Source organism: Schistocerca piceifrons, chromosome 2 (genome assembly GCF_021461385.2).
Source record: "Schistocerca piceifrons isolate TAMUIC-IGC-003096 chromosome 2, iqSchPice1.1, whole genome shotgun sequence".
NCBI classification, from domain to species: domain Eukaryota; kingdom Metazoa; phylum Arthropoda; class Insecta; order Orthoptera; family Acrididae; genus Schistocerca; species Schistocerca piceifrons.
In genome coordinates, this window is record NC_060139.1 from 344,532,684 (window position 1) to 344,557,722 (window position 25,039).

Consider the following 25,039-nt stretch of genomic DNA (forward strand, 5'->3'; position numbering starts at 1 on the left):
TTATGGAAATGGAACAGGATGCAGATGAAGATGAGATGGGAGATATGATACTGCATGAAGAATTTGACAAAGCACTGGAAGACTTAAATCGAAACAAGGCCCCAAACGTAGAAAACATTCCGTTAGAGCTACTGATACCCTTGCTAGAGCCAGCCATGCAAAACTCATCCATCTGGTGAGCAAGATGTATGAAATAGGTGAAATACCCTCATACTTTAAGAAGAATATAATAATTCTAATTCCAAAGAAAGAAGGTGCAGACAGGTGTGAAAATTACCAAACTATAAGTTTAATAAGTCATGGGTGCAAAATACTAGCATGAATCCTTTACTACATTCAGCTGGTGGCTACATGGGTAGCGGATGCTGTGTGGTGTGGACTGGGCGGTTTTTTTAGGTTAGAGGCCTCGGGAAAGTACGGGGTGGGCTGCAATCTCAAAGGGTGCATGGCAAATACAGGACGTGCTTGGATCAAGGAACAGTCGGAATTGTAGTTGTAAATTGTTGTAGTTGTGCTGGGAAAGTCCCTGAGCTTCAAGCGCTAATAGAAAGCACAGAAGCTGAAATCGTTATAGGTACAGAAAGCTGGCTAAAGCCTGAAATAAGTTCTGCTGAAATTTTTACGAAGTCTCAGACGGTGTTCAGGAAAGATAGATTAGGCAGAAATGGTGGTGGAGTGTTTGTGTCTGTCAGTAGTGGTTTATCTTGTAGTGAAATCGAAGTAGATACTCCGTGCGAATTGGTATGGGTGGAGGTTATACTTAACAGCCGAACTAAGTTAATAATTGGCTCTTTCTACTGACCCCCAGACTCCAATGATATAGTTGCTGAACAGTTCAGAGAAAATTTGAGTCTCGTAACAAATAAATACCCCACTCATACGGTTATCGTTGGTGGGGACTTCAACCTTCCCTTGATATGTTGGCAAAAATATTTGTCCAAAACCAGTGGTAGGCAGAAAACATCTTCCAAGATTGTCCTAAATGCTTTCTCCGAAAAGTATTTCGAGCAGTTATTCCACGAACCCACGCGAATTGTAAATGGTTGCGAAAACACCCTTGACCTCTTAGCCACAAACAATCCAGAGCTAATAGAGAGCATCATGACTGATACAGGGATTACTGATCACAAGGTCGTTGTAGCTAGACTCAATACCGTTTCTTCCAAATCCACCAGAAACAAACGCAAAATAATTTTATTTAAAAAAGCGGATAAAGTGTCACTAGGAGCCTTCCTAAGAGACAATCTCCATTCCTTTCGAACTGACTATGCAAATGTAGATGTGATGTGGCTAAAATTCAAAGATATAGTAGCAACAGCAATTGAGAGATTCATACCTCATAAATTGGTAAGAGATGGAACTGATCCCCCATGGTACACAAAACAGGTCCAAACACTGTTGCAGAGGCAATGGAAAAAGTATGCGAAGTTCAGAAGAACGCAAAATCCCGAAGATTGGCTAAAATTTATAGACGCACGAAATTTGGCACGGACTTCAATGCGAGATGCCTTTAATAGGTTCCACAACAAAACATTGTCTTGAAATTTGGTAGAAAATCTGAAGAAATTCTGGTCGTACGTAAAGTACACAAGCAGCAAGACACAGTCAATACCTTTGCTGCGAAGTGCTGATGGTACTGTTACCGATGACTGTGCCGCTAAAGCGGAGTTATTGAACGCAGTTTTCCGAAATTCCTTCACCAGGGAAGACGAATGGAATATTCCAGAATTTGAAACACAAACAGCTGCTAGCATGAGTTTCTTAGAAGTAGATACCATAGGGGTTGTGAAGCAACTCAAATCGCTTGATACAGGCAAGTCTTCAAGTCCAGATTGTATACCGATTAGGTTCCTTTCAGATTACGCTGATACAATAGCTCCCTACTTAGCAATCATATACAACCGCTCGCTCACTGATAGATCTGTACCTACAGATTGGAAAATTGTGCAGGTCACACCTGTTTTTAAGAAGGGTAGTAGGAGTAATCCATCAAACTACAGACCTATATCATTGACGTCAGTTTGCAGTAGAGTTTTGGAGCATATATTGTATTCAAACATTATGAATCACCTTGAAGTTGATTCCGTATTTCTAGATTTCTGGAAATCTTTTGACACCGTTCCTCACAAGCGACTTCTAATCAAGCTGTGGGCCTATGGGGTATCATCTCAGTTGTGCGACTGGATCTGTGATTTCCTGTCAGGAAGGTCCCAGTTCTTAGTAATAGACAGCAAATTATCGAGTAAAATTGAAGTGATATCAGGTGTTCCCCAGCGAAGTGTCCTGGGACCTCTGCTGTTCCTGATCTATATAAATGACCTGGGTGACAATCTGAGCAGTTCTCTTAGGTTGTTCGCAGATGATGCTGTAATTTACCGTCTAGTAAGGTCATCCAAAGACCAGTATCAGTTGCAAAGCGATTTAGAAAAGATTGCTGTATGGTGTGGCAGGTGGCAGTTGACGCTAAATAACGAAAAGTGTGAGGTGATCCACATGAGTTCCAAAAGAAATCTGTTGGAATTCGATTACTCGATAAATAGTACAATTCTCAAGGCTGTCAATTCAACTAAGTACCTGGGTGTTAAAATTACGAACAATTTCAGTTGGAAAGACCACATAGATAATATTGTGGGGAAGGTGAGCCAAAGGTTGCATTTCATTGGCAGGACACTTAGAAGATGCAACAAGTCCACTAAAGAGAAGCTTACACTACACTTGTTCGTCCTCTGTCAGAATATTGCTGTGTGGTGTGGGATCCTTACCAGGTGGGATTGACAGAGGACATCGAAAGGGTGCAAAAAAGGGCAGCTCGTTTTGTATTATCACGTAATAGGGGAGAGAGTGTGGCAGATATGATACGCGAGTTGGGATGGAAGTCATTAAAGCAAAGACACTTTTCGTCGCGGCGAGTTCTATTTACGAAATTTCAGTCATCAACTTTCTCTTCCGAATGCAAAAATATTTTGTTGAGCCCAACCTACATTGGTAGGAATGATCATCAAAATAAAATAAGAGAAATCAGAGCTCGAACAGAAAGGTTTAGGTGTTCATTTTTCCCGCGCGCTGTTCGGGAGTGGAATGGTAGAGAGATAGTGATTGTGGTTCGATGAACCCTCTGCCAAGCACTTAAATGTTAATTGCAGAGTAATCATGTAGATGTAGATGTAGATGAATGGAAAAAGTGGTAGCAGCTGACCTTCGGGAAGACCAGTTTGGATTCTGGAGAAATGTAGAAAAACACAATGCAATATTGACCCTATGACTTCCCATAGGAGATAGGTTAAGGAAAGGCGAACCTTTGTTCGTAGCATTTGTAGACTTAGAGAAAGCTTTTGGCAATGTTGACAGGAGTACTCTCTTTGAAATTCTATAGGTAGTAAGGGTAAAGTACAGAGAGCAAAAGGCCATTTACAGCAAATACAGAAACCAGATGGCAGCTACAAGAGTTGAGGGACACAGACAGGAAGCAGTTATCACAAAGGGAGTGAGACAGGGTTGTAGCCTATCCCTTACATTATTCAGCCTGTATATTAAGCAGACAGTAAAGGAAACAAAAGAAAAGTTTGGAGTAGGAATTAAATTCCAGGGAGAAGAAATAAAAACTTTGAGGTTTGCCAGTGACATTGTTATTCTGTCAGGGACAGCAAAGAACATGGAAGAGCAGTAGAACAGAATGGACAATGTCTTGGAGGAAGAGAAATATGAACATCAACAAAAGCAAAATGAGAGTAATGGAATTTAGTTGAATTAAATCAGGTGATGCTGTGGGAATTAGATTAGGAAATGACACACTTAAAGTAGTAGACGAGTTTTGCTATTTGGGAAGCAAAATAACTGATGATGGTCGAAGTAGGGAGGATATAAAATGTTGACTGGCAATGCCAAGAAAAGCGTTTCTGAAGATGAGAAATGTGTTAACATCGAATATAGATTTCAGTGTCAGGAAGCTCTTTCTGAAAGTATTTGTATAGAGTGTAGCCCTATATGGAAGTAAAACATGGACTATAAACAGTTTAGAAAAGAGGAGAAATGAAGCTTTTGAAATGTGATGCTACAGAAGAATGCTGTAGATTAGATGGTTAGATGACATAACTAATGAGGAGGTACTGAATGGAATTGGGGAGAAGTGAAATTTGTGGTTCAACCTAACTAGAAGAAGGGATCAGTTGCTGAGGCATCAAGGGATCACTAATTCAGTACTGAAAGGAAGTGGGGGGAGGGGGGAGGGGAATCGTAGAGGGAGACCAAGAGATGAATACAGTAATAAGATTCAGATGGATGTAGGTTGCAGTAGTTACTTGGAGATGAAGCGGCTTGCGCAGGATAGAGTAGCATGGAGAACTGCATCAAACCAGTCTTTAGACTAAAGACAACAACAACAACAACAATTAAATCTTTATGATACCCATCATAAAACTAAAGGTGAATGATAGGTAATATAGAAGTGAGAAATAATTGGGAAGAGCGAATAATGATATTTAATTAATGTGAGCCTATTTTTCTTGTTATTGCCATTAACTGAGCTTTAAATTTTTTCTAGTCATCCTTACTACAGACAATTCTGGGTGAGCTGCCAGCCACTTCAGGAACTCTGGCTGTAAGTGGCAAAGTTTCATATGCATCACAAGAACCCTGGCTGTTTGCTGCTACTATTCGACAAAATATACTCTTTGGTGAGCCTTATGACAGAGAGAGGTACTGGCAAGTAATAAAAGCATGTGCACTGGAGGTGGATTTTGACTCATTCCCACACCGTGATAAGACTCTTGTTGGTGATAGAGGCATTATGTTAAGTGGTGGACAGAAAGCTCGTGTTAATCTTGCCAGGTGGGTATATATCTGTGTATTACTGCAATAATATATCTTGGTCTTTTTGAACATTCTTACAAATTTGAAGGTAAGAAATTCCATAAGGAAGGAAAGTGTCAAATTTTAAATCATGTTAATGATAATGAAAGACTGGATAATAGATTTTTTGAGAAGATGTACAAAGTTATTTGTCTTTGGTGGGAGAATACGAGGGGGTACCCAATAGAAACTGAACTAATTTTCTGGTGAGCAGAGCTTTTGTAGTACTGCATTTTTGCCACCAGGAGCACATAGAGAGAATATTCCAGAGTCAGTAAGTTGAGTGCTATCACTGAAGAAGCTCAGGACTAGTTTCAACAGAGTTTATAGTAACAACTGTTTTGTGTGATTGCCATTTTGCAATGGTTAATTTTTGTGAACAGTGAAATTTTGATTTTTTGCTCAGAAAAAGTGGAACAGAAGACCTTGGAATGTTAAAAATGGCATACAAGGGTGATGATATTGGGGAAAACATAAGTATTTGAGTGGTTTCCTCATTTCAAAAATGGTGAAATGTCAACTGATGACAAACCTCATTTTTGTCATCCTTCCATGGCCTGAACACATGAAAATCTTGAAAACATTCATGCAGTCACCAACAAAGATCTGCAGTGGACCATTGAAGAAATTATGGAGTTGTCAGGAGTGACTTGGCATTCAATGCAGTGAACTGTGAGAGATTATTTGGGAATGAAAAGGTTGGCTGCCAAATTCATGCCGCAACTGCTGACTGGTGAACGAAAACAAGATTGCATGGAAGCATGCTATGCTTTGAAAGAACAGTTCTGAAATTATTCATACTTTTTTACTGAAATTATCACAAGTGATGAAGCTTGGTGCAATGGTTACAATCCTGAATCAAAGCAACAATCAAGCCTGTGGAAGAATTCAAGTTCACCTCATTCCAAGAAAGCGTGTCAGGTGAAATTAAACATTGAGACAATGTTGATTTGTTTTTCTATGTGAGAGGAGTTGCTCATTCAGAGTTTGTTCCACTGTGTCATGCAGTTGACCAGCCTTTCTACTTGGAAGTATTGAAAAACTTGTGCAACAGTGTGCGGCGGAAGTGACCTGATTTGTGGCAGTCGGGTAACTGGTTTTTCTATCATGACAGTGCACTTGCTTATACATCCCTGACTGTAAGATACTTCTTGTCCCAAAATGGTATGACCACTGTTTTGCACCCCCTATTCTCACCCAACTTTGCCCCGTGTGACATTTTTTTGCTTTCTAGAATGAAAAGAGGCATGGAAGAAAAGTGTTTTGCTGATGTTGTTGAGGTGAAGAAAAAAATGATGGAAGAACCGTCAAATATAAGAAAAGATGAATTTAAACAATGTTTTAAAAAATGGAATAAAAGATTAAACAAATGTGTCAGTGCAAGAGGAGAGTACTTTGAAGGGAAGTGATGGTTTATGCTTAAAATGCTAATAAATAAGTTTAAAAAAGTTCTGTTTATTTTGGGTGCCCCCTCATAAGTTACTCATCAAATTTTCATGGACATTCAAACAGTGCAAGTGAACACATTAACCCTAAGACAAGAGTTTGAGAGTAACAGGGGAGTGTCACAGAATAAGCCTGTTTGAAGGAATTATCTGGATACATTTGGAGTGGTTCAAAGAAATTGGAAAAGTATAAAATAATATCTGAATAGCTTATAAATGCACTACACCTTTCAGTACAAATTTGTCACCCACACAGGCTATGTATATCTATATTTTTTTAAAATTTTTCCCATCTGAGAATAATCTTTTGGCTGCTACATTCTCTATCCAGATAAATAACTAGAACCTTTTTATCAGTGACAAAATTTCTAGGTCTACATACTTATTACACAAGTTTCCACATCATTGCTAGTCATTCCCTTTCCTGTTAGACTTGCAAATGAATCAAGGGAAAAATGACTGTCTCTACACTTCTATACAAGCCCTAATTTCTCTTATCTTGTCTTTGTGGTCCTGACATGAAATATACATTGGCAGCAGTAGAATCTTTCAAAAGTCATCCTCAAATGACAGTTCTCTAAATTTTCTCAGTAGATATTTGCAAAGATATCAGCTTCCCTGAGGGATTCTCATTTGGAATATGTGTATGTTTATCTCACTCGTGACAAATCTAACAGTATGCCTCTGAATTGCTTTGATGTCTGAATTGTCACAGATCCCAAACACTCAAGCATCACTCAAGAATGGGCCATACTAGTTTTCTATATGTGGTCTCTTTTACATATGGGCTACTCTGTCCTAGAATTCTCCCAATTAGCCAAAGTTGACATTTCACCTTTTCTATAACTTTGTGTGTTCATTCCATTTCATGTCAATTTCAATGTTATGCCCCTTGTCTCTTTTGACATTAACTGGCCAGGACAACATATGAGTTCCATTACTTCATTAACAGTATGCTGTTGGGCACTGTGTCAAATTCTTTCCAAAAATCTAACAATATGGACTCTCCTTGTTACCCTTGCAGAATATCATGTGAGAAAAGTGAAAACTGAGTGCTTTCTAAATCCATCCTGATTCGTGGACAGAAGCATTCTTGTCTCAAGGAAATATATTATATTTTAACTTGGAATCTTCCTGGTCATACACATATTATAGTATTAATGGCCACCTTCAACCTAGAAGCTTTAGACTTGGAGACTCAAATCAAAGTACTGACTCAAGAGGGTAACATGTGAGATTTTCTTGTTACAGACAGGCATGAATTTATGAACTCAGTTAAAGTAGAGTGTGGAATCAGTGATCTAAGGTAGTAATATAAAGAAAGGTAGGAAGATAGCCAACCGGAGTGGCTGTGCGGTTCTAGGCACTACAGTCTGGAGCGCTACGGTCGCAGGTTCGAATCCTGCCTCGGGCATGGATGTCCTTAGGTTAGTTAGGTTTAATTAGTTCTAAGTTCTAGGTGACTGATGACCTCAGAAGATAAGTCGCATAGTGCTCAGAGCCATTTGAACCCAGCCAGGTAGGAAGATAGTTGTGCTTACATAGTGCAGCAAGGAACAGATCTCAGATTTATATATGCAGATTGAGGTGACAAATGAAAATTTGTACTAATGCTGGACTTTGAACCAGGATCTCCTGTTCACTAGGCAGATGCACTAACCACTACACCACCATGGCATGGTAGCTTTGCCCAACTACACAGACTTCTTCTTAAATACAAATTCCCATTCACGCCTCAGTCCACTTGGTATTACCCCTAAACGCAAACAGCATTGCAGAGGTTCTCCAAATATATTGGGTTAGTATCTCAGCACTGAATGAAATGGGGGATCCTACCCAAAATCCAGCATTCAGTGTTGAAGTGCTATTCCACTGAAGCTGGAGAGCTTCTGCAATGCTTTAAAGCACCTATGCCTGGATTTCATGCAGGATTGTCCATTTTGTTTGATGCCGAGGTGGTATTCCAATACAGCTGGAGAGCCTCTGCAATTCTGTTCAAATTTGGGGGAATACAAAGTGGACTGAGGCATGTATGGGAGTTTGGACTGAGGAGAGAGGCATGGTAGGGTGATGCATGCAGTTGTAAAAAGCCACTGTCCCGTGAAGGTGTAGTGATTAGCACATCTGCCCAGTGAGCAGGAGATCCTGGTTCAAATCCTGGCTTTGGTATAAATTTTCATTCATCACTTCAGCCTGGACATACACATCATAGATGTTTGAGACTTGAAAAGGTTTCTGGAAACATATAGTTTGATTTGAGATCTCAGATTAGCTGGGTGGATTGTACAGAGTAGTTAAAATAAAACAGGCCCAGAAAATATTTACAGTAAGACTGATGTGTGATTGAGTCTTGTTAATGAACTCACAGAAGAGGCTGGAAATGGCAACCATTGCCATTGATGTGGCACTGTGCTTGATTTATCACATTGTGAGGCACACGTAGCAGCTGTGCTTGAGGGACAGCAGCAACAGCAGTTTCAGAGTTCTGCTGTAGCTCTGCAAGAGTGTGATGATATTTGAGTACGTCTGACATTTCGATTTGCCCCACACCTAAAATAACAGGAAGAGAGATCAGGCAGTCAAGGTGGCCAGGAGATTGCACTGCTTCTCCGGATTGACCTCGCTTCATCAAACACCTTGTGCCCTTGTGATAAGGTTGCCAAGATGGTGTGTACTGTTGCTCCATCTTGATGAAAATATTCACACAGTTGTTCATTTTCTGTAAGTTGATCCACATGTGGATTAAACTGTTTCTGGACATTCTGGCTAACATTAACAGTGTGGTGAAAGAATTGTTATATGATGTGGACATCAGACATTTCACGCCAGACACCAAACACGAGATTTTGCAGCTGCTTTTCAAAGTACTGATGAGAATTTTCTGATATATAATGACACGTGGTCTGTAAATTCACATTTGCTGAGAAACCAGGCCTCATCTGAAGAAGTGAAAAAACTGAGGATCCATAAGTCTTGATTGCATTTCACACAGAAATAACCATCAGAACTCTACATGCTTCAACTCATGCACAACAATAAATTTGTAAGGATACAGATGCAGATTCTTTTTGATAATGTTTTGACACTGCAATGTCTTAATTCCTATGAGTACAAGTAAATGGTGTTGAGATTTTATTAGACTTTGTTTGTAGGATTTCCTTCACACAAGCAATATTTTATAATGTTCAGGCAATTCAGATAGTTACAGTTTTATTTACTACAGAGCCTGTTTCACACCATACTGCTACTCCATTTTGCATTGCATGTTTTGATGGAGGTTTATGCCAAAACATGTCCAGTCTTAAACTCATCCACAAATAGTTCCGCACCTGTTTTCCACAAGTTATGCTTCACACAACACTCAGTAATGAACACTGTAAGCTCTACCTTTTGAATCGTACATATATTGCTGTTCATTTCCATTTGTCAGAAATCAATCTTTTGAGGGAGGTGGGTTGCATCAGATCATGTCTGACATAGAAATAAACTTTCTACCTATTGCTCATGACACGCGTGTAATTACTGGCCATCAACTTGGTAATTACGCATGATAAGGATCTGTTATAAATGATAACACCATGTATATAAACTTAGTTTATTGGTTCCCAGCAATGAATGTCCCTAACAATGGTTTTCATACTAACACTTTTGTAATCAACACTTATAATTTGTCATTCCAGAGAAGATACCATTTAATTGATCTCAATTCTTTCATCAATACCAATTTCAAGTTTTACTGCAGTTTCTTACAGGTCATTTATTCATATAAATTCTAATCAGTAACTTCAGTTCTACTCACTCTAGAAAATCTAACACTTGCTCCTTCCAATTAACTTTTATATATAACATTATTAATTAGTAACTGCTCAGCATTTTAATACAGTTCTTCCTCTCAACACTATCTTTAACTTTTACTGTCACTGATCCCCATCTTTATGATGTGACCAACACTTTTATCTCCACACAGCTACTTACTTGCATATCCACTCATTACATACAGGAACAATGCCAGTTTGACTTGACAGTGCTCCAACCACTCAACAAAGGCTTGTAGTGCACCAAAGGTTCCAGAATGTCAGATTTGCCAGCTAGTATATGCTGGTGAAAGAGCATGACTGTAGCTGATGCAGTACTCTTACATTTCCATGCTAAATTGGACGATCCCTGTAACCAAGGAAGAAAAATTAGTCACTCTTTCGACAACAAAAGTGGTGTTTCCTCCCTCTTCACACTCAGAGTTTACACAAATGGCTGTTAATTAAATACTCTCAGAACTCCTTACATTCATCCATCCCTGCACTTCAGCATATATAAATTTATAATGTTATTGTTTTGTATTTTAAAAAATAATTTAATTACAAGATACTCTTGAAAAGAGTTTCTTCATTATTAAGGATGTATGCATACTAATGAAAAGAAAAGCAGTGCAATGAAGAAAGCAAATTATCTAAAATATCCCTAAATATATACACACTGGACAACAAAATTATTCCATTAAATTAATCACCAAAGGCCCTGTCGGTATGAGTTATTTATCTCAGTTCATCAGAATTTTCAGTCAACAAATGCAGAAGATATCAACATTTTTAATCTGGTACTATCACTATTATTAGGAAGCAGAAACATGTTTATTTATGTAAGAAGAAAACAGGGAGAAAAAAATAAGGTTTTTATGCCCAGTTTAAAGAATATGTTTAAAAGACCAAATCTTATTAAACAATGTCATTCATTTGGGAAAAAATGGAGAAGTTAGTTTGTTGTAAGAAAACACTTTGCACATTTTTAAACCCAGCTTTTTGTTTCTATTTGTCACACTCACTCATGCTTAGAAAGATGAAATTCTGTCAGGACTGGAGTTGAAATGAAAAGCATCAGTTTTTCAGTGAGTCTTTTCTCCTTTCCAAATTTTGAGAAATAACTATGGTGCAATATACATCAACATTTGACTCCTTTCACTTAATTTATTCATCTGATTATTAGATCTTCACTTTCAAACACTTTCAGTACTAAAATCCATATCAATAGTGATTTATTGATTTCTTATTCTTCTGTCAATGTAGATTAATGTACTTTATTTCATTTCTGCATATTGATGACTTTTATTACATAAGTGCAATTAAAGATATCTGGTTTGAGCAGTAGCTAAGTACATACTAAATTAAAAGTTTCACATAAATCATAATTTTTTTGTTAGTATTGTTGTTTTTCACATCCATGCTTTTACATTGGGATGGCTTACTCTAAGATCCTCTTGGGCACTCTGTACAATGATGGTAGCTCCATGCAGCACCTGCTGTGATATAGAGATTTGTTCCATTGAACTCCATCCATCGTTTGCACACTGCTCAACTATTACCTCCAACAAATAACTGAAATACAAAACAAATATGTGAACATATATAAAGTATCATCTAAATGTGAATAATAGTTTTTATCTTTGGACTATTCTTGTCCTATTTAGTTGTTATTACATTTGTAATAAAATTAATTGTACATATGGTTGATCATTAGTAGAAACCAAGAGTACAGAATATTTTCAAGCTTCTAATGTTTATGGCAAAATACCTAAATTTAATTCAACCAAATCATGCATGCCACCCCCTTTACCCTTATAGGTGCCACTCCATATAAATGAGTTAGCATGGTTCAGTAGTTAAAAGATAAAACATATGTAATTATTTCAAACAATTGAAAATCCAGGATGGAATGTAACAATATCATGAAAAGTAAAGTTGCTACTCACCATACAGTGGAGAAGCTGAGTCGTAGATAGACACAACAAAAAGACTCTCACAAATAAGCTTCCAGCCAGCAAATCCTTCATTGAAAATAGGCAAAACACACACACACACACAAATGCAACTCACACACACATGACAGCAGTCTTTGGCAACTGAAGCCATGCTGCAAGCAGCAACACCAGTGCATGATGGGAGTGATGATTGGGTGGGGGTAAGGAGGAGGCTGGGGCAGGGAGGGGGAGGGATAGTAGGGTCAGAGTAGGGGACAGTGAAGTGTTGCTAGGTAGCTCGCAGAAACGAGATGGAGAGAGGGTAGGGCAGCTATGTGTAGTCAGGAGGTTAGATGGGAGGCAGAGGGGAGGTGGGTTGGGGGGTAGCAGAAAAGGAGAGAAGTATAAAGACTGGGTATGATGGTGGAATGAGCTCCGTGTAGTGCTGGAATGGAAACAGGGAAGGAACTGGATGGGTGAGGACAATGACTAACTAAAGTTGAGGCTAGGAGGGTTATGGGAATGTAGAATTTATTGCAGGGAAAGTTCCCACCTGCTCAATTCAGAAAAGCTGGTGTTGGTGAGAAGGATCCATATGTCACATACTGTAAAGCAGATATTGAAATGAAGGATGTCATGCTGGGCAGTGTGCTCTGCAACAGGGTGTCCACTTGTTTCATGGCCACAGTTTGTCGGTGGCCATTCATGTGAACTAACAGCTTGTTGGTTGTCATGTCCACATAGAATGCAGGACAGTGGTTGCAGCTTAGCTTGTAGATCACCTGACTGGTTTCACGGGTAGCCCTGCTTTTGATTGGATAGGTGATGTTTCTGACCGGATTGGAGGAGGTTGTGGTGGGAGGATGTGTGGGACAGGTCTTGCATCTAGGTCAGTTACAGGGATAAGGGCCATGAGGTAAGTGGTTGGGAGCAGGGGTTGTGTAGGGATAGATGAGTATATTGTGTAGGTTTGTTGGATGACAGAATACCATTATGAGAGGGGTGGGAAGGATAGTTAGTGAAAAGGAATTTTCTCATTTCAGGGGACGATGAGAGGAAGTAAAAAACCTGGCGGAGAATGTAATTCAGTTGCTCCAGTCTTGGTTGGTACTGAGTTAAAAGGGGATGCTCCTCTGTTGTGAGACAGTGAGACTTTGGGAGGTGGTGGGAGACTGTAAAGATAAGGCATGGAAGATCAAAGCTTAGGAAGTTATTGATATGTGAACATTGGTTAGTATATTTTTTACTGTCCTAATTATATATTGAGATTATAACCTCAGTTTGTACAGTAGTAACAGGTAATATTAACCTATTAGCACTAACAGAACAGTGATATGTCATCTGTCAAATCTCTGTTCTGATCAGTTCTTCTACGTTCTTATTTGTAACATATTCTGACTTATCCTTTGTCTCTTGTTAATTCATTTTCTAATATGTGTGCTTTATTTTAAAGAATATCCTTAAGTAACTGAAGAGTATCTAAATGCTCAACTTTTCTTCCACTAATCCAAGACAGTCATCCAATTCCTGTACATATTTTTCATCTGTGTTAGATAGTCCTCCTATCCATTGATAGAAACTTTTTTCTGTTTGATCCAATGTGTTGTTTATTTTTGAGATTACTTGCATTTTTTAAAATCTTCCTTTCCTGGTTTGAAGTGCATGTTTGTCAGTCTCCTGACAAATAGTAATTGTAAAACTACAAAAGTGGTATTGACAATAAAAAATTAGATACTAATAGTGAATGACACATGTCAACTATAATCTAAATGAATAATATAAGCTACATAAGAAACTTTTTAAAAAAGTATTAACATTATTTTTTTTTAAATTAAGAAACTTTGAAAACATCTAAGTCTAGTAGAAATATTATGAAACAGATCAAAGTGATCTCTCTCCATCATTACCAGTAAGCAGCTTGACTGACAGAATTCTTGAGAACTATTGTTTTAGTTTCCTTACTCATAAAATCAAACATTTTCCTTAAGGCTCTCTTTTTTAATTCACTGAGAGGTATCTCACTATTCAGACTTTGGAAGTGTTGAGTTTTTGTGATTCTGAGTGATGGGTGCCTTCAACACATTCCATGTCTCCCAACCAGCAATATCATTGTAGTTCCTTTTGTACAAAACCATTCCTAGATGGCCCCAGTCATTCGTAGCCAAGTAGTTTTGGCTATCCCTAGTTTGGAGGTGTCAGTGTATTTCCATGAGACATGGTGAAAATGAAAAAAGTTCTTGTTCCCCATGTCCAGCACTTTGAAGGGTTGTGAGTGTTTTTCAGTAGCAATAGTAGTCTTCACGTCTTGTACAGTTTGCAACTTCTAATGTATTTCTCAATTAAGAGCAGAATGAATGTCCAGGAACTAGAAATTTGTTATCAGTGGTATGAAAGTAACTGTTTGCCACAAGGAATTTGTGTAGAAACAAAATCATTCAGTTCTTTAACTGACCAGCACATTTATCGCACCATACACACCAATTTTGTTTGTAAAAACTTAGAACATTCTGTGTCCTCATTACCAAAAGTCCTTAATCCAGTCACAAATTTTACTTCATATCAGATGTGATTGAACTTTTCACAATACACATAGATGTGATACTGAAAAAATGGTTCAAATGGCTCTGAGCACTATGGGACTTAACATCTGTGGTCATCAGTCCCCTAGAACTTAGAACTACTTAAACCTAACTGACCTAAGGACATCACACACATCCATGCCCGAGGCAGGATTCGAACCTGCGACCGTAGCGGTCATGCGGTTCCAAACTGAAGCGCCTAGAACCGCACGGCCACACTGGCTGGCTGTGGTACTGAGTCAAATGCTGTTTGGAAATCAAGAAATACTGTTTCTATGTGACTGCCTTTACCCAAAGTTTTCAGTATGTCATGTGAGAAAAGTGCATGTTGGGTCTGCTTCAATAGCTGAATGGTCAACGCATTGGAATGCCATGCATGGGGGCCCAGGTTTTATTCCTGGCTGGGGTGGGAGATTTTCTCCCCTCAGGGACTGAGTGTAGTGCTGTCCTCATCATCATTTCATCCCCACTGTTGACGTGCAAGTCGCCCAATGTGGCATCACAATCAATAAGACTCGCACTTGGTGGCTGAACTTCCCACCTGGGAACTCCTGGCCACTGACACCATATGCTCATTTCATTTCCAGTGCATGTCGGGTTTCATATGATCGATGTTTTCAGAAACCGTGCTGGTTGGCATAGAGGAGGTCATTCTGTCAAAAATACTTCATTACATTTGATTCCAGAATGTACCAGTGATACTGGGTGGTAGGTTTTTGGATCACTTCTACTATCCTTCTTGTAGATGGGTCTGAATTGGGCATGGTTTTTTTGTTTAAGAAATCTATGATAGAATTCAGAAGAGGGGCTAACTCAGCTGAAAATTCAGTATAGAATCTGATAGGGATTCAACCGGGCCCTGGAGCTTTGTTCAGTTTTAATTATTTCAGCTGTTTCTCAACACCACTGACACTAATACTTGTTTCATTCATCTTTTCAGTGGTATGAGGATTAAACTGAGACAATTCTCCTGGGTTTTCCTTTGTAAAGGAATATTCGGAAATGGAGTTGAGCATTTCAGATTTTGCTTCACTCTCCTCAATTTCAGTTAACATCTCATTCACTAGGGTTTGGACACTAACTTTGGTGCCACTAACAGCCTTTACATATGACTAGAACGTCTCTGGGTTTTGTGAAAGATCAGGATAATACTCTGCTATGGTAATCATTGAAACATTCTTGCATTGCTCTCTTGACAGCCAAATATGTTTCATACAGCATCTCTCTACCTATAGTAGTCTCTGTTTCTTTAGAAGTTTCTTTACAGTGGCTGTATACCATTGAGGCTTCCTCCTTCTATAAGTGCATGGTCAACTATTCTTTTAAACTTGATCCATAGTTCCTCCACATGCTTCTGCTCTGTGCTGAAAGTTTCAAGTTACTCATTGAGATTTGACACTACTGATTTTTTTATCTAGTTTAAAGAGCATATACATCTTTATCCTTGTTTTAGTTGCCCTTTGTACTTTGGTAATCATTATTGCCACAACCATGTCGCAGTCACTGATACCTGTTTCGATGTGGACATCCTCGAAGAGGTCAGCTCTATTTTTTGCATTAGATCCAATATATTTCTTTCATGAGTGGAGTTCTGAACAATCTATTCAAGGTAGTTTTCACAGAAGATATTTAGTAATGCTTCACAGTATGTCTTATCATGCCCAAAAAAAAAAAAGAAAAAAGTGAATCACCATGTTTAATAATTTAATGTTAATATGTGCAATAAAGTATTTTAGTCAATATGTATGCTCCCTTACCTCTCTATTCATCGTCACTTTCATCGTCATCACTAGCAGGAGAATAATTGTTGTCATCACCATCTTCCCATAGAGTGTAGTCCTCTGTTCCATCGAATGAATTTGTGATACCACATTTTTTGAAAGATTTTTCCACCAGTGATTGCAGAATGGAGCTTCATGCACTTTTCACCCACTCACAAATCTAGGACAGATCCAGCTGTTTGATTTTTCCACTCGGTGTGAACTTGTGGTTTTCATCATCCATCCATTGCACATATCACTGTTTAAGTGCAGCTTCGAATGGCCTACTGGTTGTAGGATGGATGTTAGGCCTCCAGGGATAATGACCAAATCAGTTTTCCCTTTTTGTAATTTGTCTTGCACTTCCTTAGTTGTATATCTGCGGAAGCTGTCCAGGACCAACATGTTACATAAATTTAGTAACATACCAGTATGATGTTGCCAAACGTGAATCGCCCAGTCAATCACGAGGTCATCATCCATCCACCCTTTATGGTTTGCCCTCACTAATATGCCTTTTTACTGATATTTTCAGAATAGTTTTCCTTTTAAATATCACATAATGTGGTAGCTTTTATCCATCACCAGTTACATACAACATCAATGTTCACCTTTGCTTCTCACTGCTGCCAATTTGTATCATGATGCTTGATTCTCATTTCCTGTTCTTGATGTTGTCAAGTGACATCTCAAGATACACAACAGAGATTTATCACATAATTATTAAAAATGTACTATTTTTTCCTCGTAACCACCTGGAAACCATTGAGCGATGGTAGTTTTCCTCCAGAATCCTAAGCTGTTTCAGTTGAAAAATCTTGATAGCCAGCCCCAGCTAGCTTTGAAACTGGTAATGCTCAATTCTTTGGCTAAAGTCAGTGCTTTATGTTGACACTTTTCACTTGTCACAGTGCATCTGTATTGTTGCTTCTCATCTGTATAATTACAGAGCCTTTTTTCAAGGTCCAGATGTTTTGCTTTTTGGTCATGTAATGCCCAGCAATTGTTGTTAATTTCTTGAAGCCACATTTTGTTTTTCGTCAGTCACGAATACAGCTCTCACTCATGTCACACTTTCTTCCCGCTGCGTGGCTTCCAATGTTCTTGGCTTCTTCAATAATTTTCAGTTTTTCTGTAGCACTGTACGAGTGATAATGAGAACTTGTAGCCATAGTTAACAAGTTTGAAGACATTGTTAATAGTTCACTTCTAATGTGCCACTGGTGCATCGCAGACTGAGAGCCCAACAGTGCAATAGTACAGGGTGTACATAAAGTCTGAGAACACTTTCAATTTTTTATTGCACAAGAACTAAAATTGTACAGGTGTCATATATATTGCATGGCACCATTGACTGTGATAATCGCTTTGCATATTCTCTCCTGGAGCTCTGCTACATCATGTGGTAGAGGCGGCACATACACCAGATCTTTTATGTGTCCCCACAGAAAAAAGTCACACAGAATGAGGCCATTTTATGAAACAGCTGTCCCCTTCTGTAGCACGTCCGATCCATCGATGTGGCAGCTTCGTGTTCAGGTACCCATGATCTTCATGATGAAAATGGGATGGAACCCCATTCTGCTGAAAGATAAACAGAGAGTTTGATTGCATTTGAGGCATCAGCCATTGCAGCAACATGTCCAAGTAGGAATATCCAGTGACTGTGCTCTCGGCGAAGAAGAATGGCCTGAACAGTTTTTGATTTGATGAGGCAAAAAAAAAAAAAAATTACCTTTGGGGAATCATGCCCAAATTCAGTGCATTCATGTGGATGCTTTGTACCCCAGATTGAACAGTTATGCCTGTTCACTTTCCTATTAGTGTGAAAAGTGGCCCTGTCACTAAAAATTAAGCAATCAACAATACCATGCCTGTCCTCATTCAATTGTTGCAACTGTGAACAAAACTCAAAATGCTTGTCTTTGTTGTCATCATTGAGCTTCTGCACTAGCTCCAATTTGAATGATATCATAGACAGCTTCTGTAGCAGCAGTTTTCCACACTGTCATTGGAGCCATTTCAAGTTCACGGGATGCATGACATACTGATTTCTTTGGACTCCTTATGAATGTCTCTCATACGTGCCCTGCATTCACTTCACCCACACTGGGATGACCATTTCTCTTTGCCAGCACAAGCAACCCACCGTAATAATTTGTTGGGCCAGTGGTAAACGGCCTTCCTTGTTTGTGGCTTCTTACTGTACTTGGTTCTAAACATCCATTGAACAGCTGTAGCACACTTGTTTCTGTCAAACTCCAACACACAGAAAACTCGCTCTGCACCTGAACTCACCATGTTGGTGACTAGTGCTGACTATCGGCAAATTACCAAACTACACTGTGACAGTATACATGGAAAAAAAAAAAAAAAAAAAAAAAACTTTCAGGGGTTCTCTTCAAAATGACATATGTATGATATCTGTACAATGTTTGGTTCTTGTACAATAAATAATTGAAAGTGTTCCTGGAATTTATATACACCCAGTACAATGGCACCTCACAATAAGGCCTTGGTGTGGTTCTAGCTCACTGATATGCCCAAAGCTCTGAATGACCTGATGCTTTCACCTCTAAATTTCTCACTCCAATCAATCCAGCAGCATCACTCTCAGGTAGAAAAAAAGGCTCTTGCCATGGTCTATGCTCTCCAGAAATATCATGTTTTTTTAATTTTTTTAAATTTTTTTTATTTATTTATTTATTTATTTATTTTTTTATTGCTCGATGTTTCACCTTATTACTGACCATAAATCCTTGGTTTCCACGTTTAACCCTCACACTTCCTTGCCTGACAAGACAGCACACCACCTCCTGCTCTGGGTGCTGTTCTTGTCCCATTACAATTACAGCATCCATTTTCAACCTACATCTAAACATGCCAATATGGCCACCCTGTCCCACCTTCCTGCAGCTTCTGATCCTGACTATGATCTCGAAGAGTTGCTTTGCTTCCATCTTGACACTGAAACACAGGCCACAGTTGAGGGTTTTCCATTTATGAGCTCATGCATACCAGCTGCCATTGCTGCTGACCTGCTTCTCCACCAGGTGGTTCAGTTTTTTCAACACGGCTGGCCAGATAAACTGCCGGGTCAGCCTTTCAACCCCACAGGGGCACTGTTTTTCCTTATGGTAATGCCTCTCATTTTCAGTGATGTTCTGCTGTTGTCCACAGAAGACCTCTCTCCCAGAGTAGCCATTCCCAGTGAATTATGGTGCAAGATTCTATGCCTTCTCCACCAGGGTCATTGGCGAGTTTTGTGTACTAACCTGTTAGCTAGAAGACATGATCTTTGTCCAGGGGTTTATGGCACAATTGTCTGTTTTGTCGTGGCTTGTGAGCAGTGTGCCTGATAACAAGTGTGTGTGTGTGTGTGTGTGTGTGTGTGTGTGTGTGTGTGTGTGTGTGTGTGTGTGTGTGTGTGTGTGTCATCTATTTTTGACAAAGACCTTGTTGGTTGAAAGCTTATTTTGTGACTGTCTTTTTGTTGTGTCTACCTGTGACTCAGCATCTCTGCTATATGGTGAGTATCAACTATCCTTTTCATAATATTGTTACATTCCATCCTTTTATTCTCCTATACATATTTTTACATTCGTTCATAAACAGATTACACCTGTTTGAATGCAGATTAGAATCATAAGTTAATGTTGCACAAAGAATGTTACTGTATCAGATGGTGAATTTATTCTGTTCATCATGTTGTATACTAGAAAATAATTCTTTAATAAAGCATTACCAAACTGTTTGGTGCCTCATATTTCTCAAGAATATCTTGATGTAGTGAAACATTATTGACTAAATGTACACGACACTGTAGAATTTACATTTTCTTTCTCTTTCCATTTATTGACACTTAACTTGGTTTCAACAACCAACTTGATAGTAATATATTAATACAGACATCAAAAAAAGTTTTGCATCTCCCCGGTTCACAGAACTCCTGAAGATAGGCGTTGACTGTGGATACTGTATCACAGACACAGTCCCTTTGACTGTTCAGAGATGTCACTAAACCCGCCCAAGTATGTAAACGACCTCGCATGAGCAGTGCCTATTAGATGGTGGGGGTCCAACAGCCAATCAGTTCCAGTCATTCCACCAGGAAGGAGGTACATGGCTCATGTTGTCTGTAGTTCAACCATGCCTAGATGGTCAATACTGTGGCTCGATCATGTCTGCATTGTTGCTTTGCATCAGGAAGGTCTCTCAACAAGGGAAGTGTCCAGGTGTCTCGAAGCGAACCAAAGCGATGTTGTTCTGAAATGGAGGAGATACAGAAAGACAGGAAATGTCAATGACATGCCTCGCTCAGGCTGCCCATGGGCTACCACTGCAGTGGGTGACCGCTACCTATGGATTATGGCTCAGAGGAACCCTGACAGCAATGTCACAATGTAGAATAATGCTTTTTGTGCAACCACAGGATGTCATCTTATGACTAAAACTGTGCACAAGAGGTTGCATGATGCGCAACTTCACTCCCGACGTCCATGGTGAGGTCCATGTTTGCAACCATGACACCATGCAGCACATTACAGATTAGCCGAACAACATGCTGACCACTCAGGATTGGCATCACATTCTCTTCACCTATGAGTGTCGCATATGCCTTCAACCACAATTATCGGAGATGTGTTTGGAGGCAGCCCGGTCAGGCTGAATGCCTTAGACACACTATCCAGTGAGTGCAGCAATGTGGAGGTTCCCTGATGTTTTTAAGTGGCATTAAGTGGGGCCAAAGTATGCCGCTGGAGGTCATGGAAGGCTGTACGATATGTGAATGCCATCCTCCAACTGATAATGGAACCATATTGGCAAGGCATTTGTCCTCATGGACGACGATTCGTGCATCCATCATGTGCATCTTGTGAATGACTTCCTTCGGGAGAACAACATCATTTGACTAGAGTGGCCAGCATGTTCTCCAAACATGAACCGTATCAGACATGACTGGGATAGATTGAAAAGGGCTGTTTATGGATGATATGACCCACCAACCACTCTGAGAGATCTACACTGAATCATCTTTAAGGTGTGGGATGATCGCGACCAACAGTGCCTTGCTGAACTTGTGAATAGTATGCCACAACGAATACAGGCATGCATCAATGCAAGAGGATGTGCTATGGGGAATTAGAGGTACCAGTGTGTACAACTATCTGGACCACCACCTCTGAAGGTCTTGCTGTATGGTTGTACAACATGCAATGTGTGGTTTTCATGAGCAGAAATGATGTTTAAGTTGATCTCTATTTTAATTTTCTGTACAGGTCCTGGAACTCTTGGAACCGAGATGATGAAAAACTTTTTTTGATGTGTGTATAAATTTCTTAACACAAATCAGTAAGGTACAGGGATTATGAGTGGTCTCACAGTGTCCACTCAGTTTCATAAGTGGTAAAGCTTGATTAACATAAATCTGTACACAGTGATTGACAGATGACAAGTGTCTGAAAATTACACCATAAAAACCAAATACTGAACATAAGTTGTGCACTCATTGATGACTAGTTACCAGTTGCCTGAGGGTTTCTAAATTCAAAAATCACAAAGTGGCAAAATACTAGACTTGTATTTTAGATTTTAACAAAAAAGGTAGAAAAAGTAAAAGATGCAGTAAGCAATGAATTAAATTTGTCAAAACAAAAGCTGTATAGTTATAAAATGGTAAATAACAAGTACTGTTTTATGACGTTATATGGAGGGAAGTTTTAATGTAAAGAGGGATTTCCAGAGCCCACCATGAATTTTTTTAAAAATTAAATTTTGTAATTTGAATAATTATAAACTAACCTGTTATTTTAGTGAAAGTACATTTATTTTTACTAAGGTGGTATCTGTCCTTTCGGACATGTCCGAAAGAACAGATACCATCGGTGACCAAGCAGCTCAAGAGAATGAAATTATAATGAAATGAACACCCTTAGCTGCTTACAGGTGTTGACATATGTCAACGGGGACAGATGAAAATGTGTGCCCCGACCGGGACTTGAACCCAGGATCTCCTGCTTACATGGCAGACGCTCTATCCATCTGAGCCACTGAGGACACAGAGGATAGCGCGACTGCAGGGATTTATCTCTGGCACACTTCCCGCGAAACCCACATTCTCAACGTATTGTCCCGCACTACATTCGTAGTGCCCCCGCCCATTATACTCATTACTCGCGGCGCGTTGCCAATTCCCTTAAGAGTCTGGGCACTGTCTGTGCATTCCCACAGAAAGAGAAGAAATAGTAAATAGTAAATATATAGTTAAGGCTCAACGGACAGTTGACCATCTTCTTCTTCTGTGCGAATGCACAAACAGTGCCCAAACTCTTACGGGAATCGGCAAAGCGCCACGAGTAATGAGTATAATGGGTGGGGGCACTACGAATGTAGAGCGGGACAATACGTTGAGAATGTCGGTTTCACGGAAGGCATGCCAGAGATAAATCCCTGCAGTCATGGTATCCTCTGTGTCCTTGGTTGCTCAGATGGATAGAGCGTCTGCCATGTAAGCAGGAGATCCCGGGTTCGAGTCCCAGTCGGGGCACACATTTTTATCTGTCCCAGTTGACATATGTCAACGCCTGTAAGCAGCTAAGGGTGTTCATTTCATTGTACATATATCTGAAATTATAAAAATGATGACTACAAAACTATAACAGTAGAATTTTGACGTGATAACATTTTAAGACTGGAACATTCTAGAACACAACATTTTTAATACAGATAACTTATGAACTATTAAGTTTTCAGGAAAAAAAATTCAAAGAGGAGAATGGGGGATTTTAAATGAGCCATGTCAGTCTTAAAACAAACAATTCATAAAGGTTGGGAATTCTGATGTGCACAAGGATCACAGTAATAATTTAAATGAAATATCTCTACATATTATTACCATCATCAACTGCTGGTGAATTATCCAGTGAATAATAAAGTTAAATGAAATATTTCATGTATAAGGATTTGGCAATTTTATGTGCACATTAGATGCATTTTATGTATGATGTAAAACAGAGGTAAAAAGTTATTTAAGGAATAGAATTGCATCAGGTTGAGCTATTCCATCTTGCTAAGAATCAAAGAAGAGCTGCACATTGTGGTTCACTATTAAAACTCCAAGAAAATCTGTTTGTATCAGAGTCAATCAAGGTACTGCTTCCTTGTGCAGTGTCACACAAAATAGCCATAATAATAAAATTTTAGAGATTTAAGCTAAACTGAAGGCTTACCAACAATTATTCTTCCCATCTACCATTTGTGACAAGAACAGTAAAGGAGGGGAGTGACAGTGACACAAAGTACACTCCACCACACACAATGGCTTGTGGGGTATAAACGTAGATGATGAAGGTTCAGTCTTATGATGTAGGATTTTCTATAACATGCAGCTCAGATTTTTTTGGAAGTAGATGTTCTTTTACCAGAAGCTTAAAGAAAAACATGGGGTAGGAAATTAGATGTATACATGATACAGGAAACAGAAGAAATGGATAATTATACTTATACAGGAGACTCACAAGATGTCCAAAAGTATGTGAAAACAGCAAAGGAATATAACATCAAAAGTTCACAATTCAAGTTGCATAGTAATTAAAATTTGTTTAATACTGTTGAAGGTTTTGAGATTACATTAGTTGCATATGAAAGAAGATATGGCAGCAGAAACCAGAACAATATGAGAAAAGCATGCTGACAAACAGACAGTGAGGAGAAATATTTCTGAGAATGCTCCTCACACTGGTATAAACGTCACGTCACTGTTTGTGCAGTATGGCACCCCCTGGGTGAAGCACTCTATGGAATGTTCAGCCGACTGCAGATTGTGGTGAACGTTTAACAAATGATACCTGTCGTCTGGGCTCCAAGGCCATACTTGAACTGACTGTGGCCTTTTGATTCTGAGTCAAATGGAAGACTGAACCAGAGATTTTGAAGGATCTGTGACAAGCTAGGCTGCGACTTCTTGGACTTGAACCGTAGGATTGAGAACTGTAGGGTCTCCTTAAATGGGTCAGGTGTGCACTACACATCAGAGGCTGCTGCCAAGGTAATTGTGGTTAGCTGCTGAAGCATTCACAACAAAATGCTGGAGTTTGAAGCACTCCTGCAAAGAAGTGGAGTGCACATAATACTACAGACAGAAACCTGGTTCAAACCTGAATTTAATGGCAGTGAGATTTTTGGGGAAACTTAAGTTTCTGTCTAAAGGATAGGCTAATGGGAAATAGAGGCAGGTTATTTGTCACAGAAGACAAGAAACTCAAATCTACTAAGACAGAAATTGAAGCTGCATGTGATATTGTTTGAGCAAGACTCAGTAAGTTACTCAGTCATACTGTTATCATCAGTGGAGACTTTAATCATGCAACAATCAATTGGGAAAATTACAATTTTGTTAGTGGTGGACTTGACGAGACATCCTAAATTCCTTCTCTGAAAACTACCTAGAACAGATAGGTTGGAACTCCACTCATGATGGAAATATATTGGACCTAATGGCAAAAACAGACCTGACCTCTTTTAGGATGTCCACATCAAAACTGATAGCAGTAACCATGACATGGTTGTGGCAGCAATGATTACCAAAGTACAAAGGGCAACTAAAAAAAGCAGGAAGATGTATATGTTCAGTAAACTAGATAAAAAATCAGTAGTGTCATATCTCAATGAGGAACT

The 25,039-nt window shown here is 39.2% G+C and overlaps 1 protein-coding gene across 3 annotated transcripts in view; it reads left to right on the top strand.

Moving 5' to 3' along the window:
* The window catches only part of LOC124775037 (probable multidrug resistance-associated protein lethal(2)03659), a 462,866-nt gene that overhangs the window by 208,724 nt on the left and 229,103 nt on the right, over positions 1–25,039 (top strand). For all 3 annotated transcript variants that reach the window (XM_047249814.1, XM_047249815.1, XM_047249813.1), the window contains exon 11: positions 4,541–4,827. In XM_047249814.1, coding sequence (XP_047105770.1) covers positions 4,541–4,827 — 287 coding nt within the window. The remainder of the gene's footprint in view (positions 1–4,540; positions 4,828–25,039) is intronic.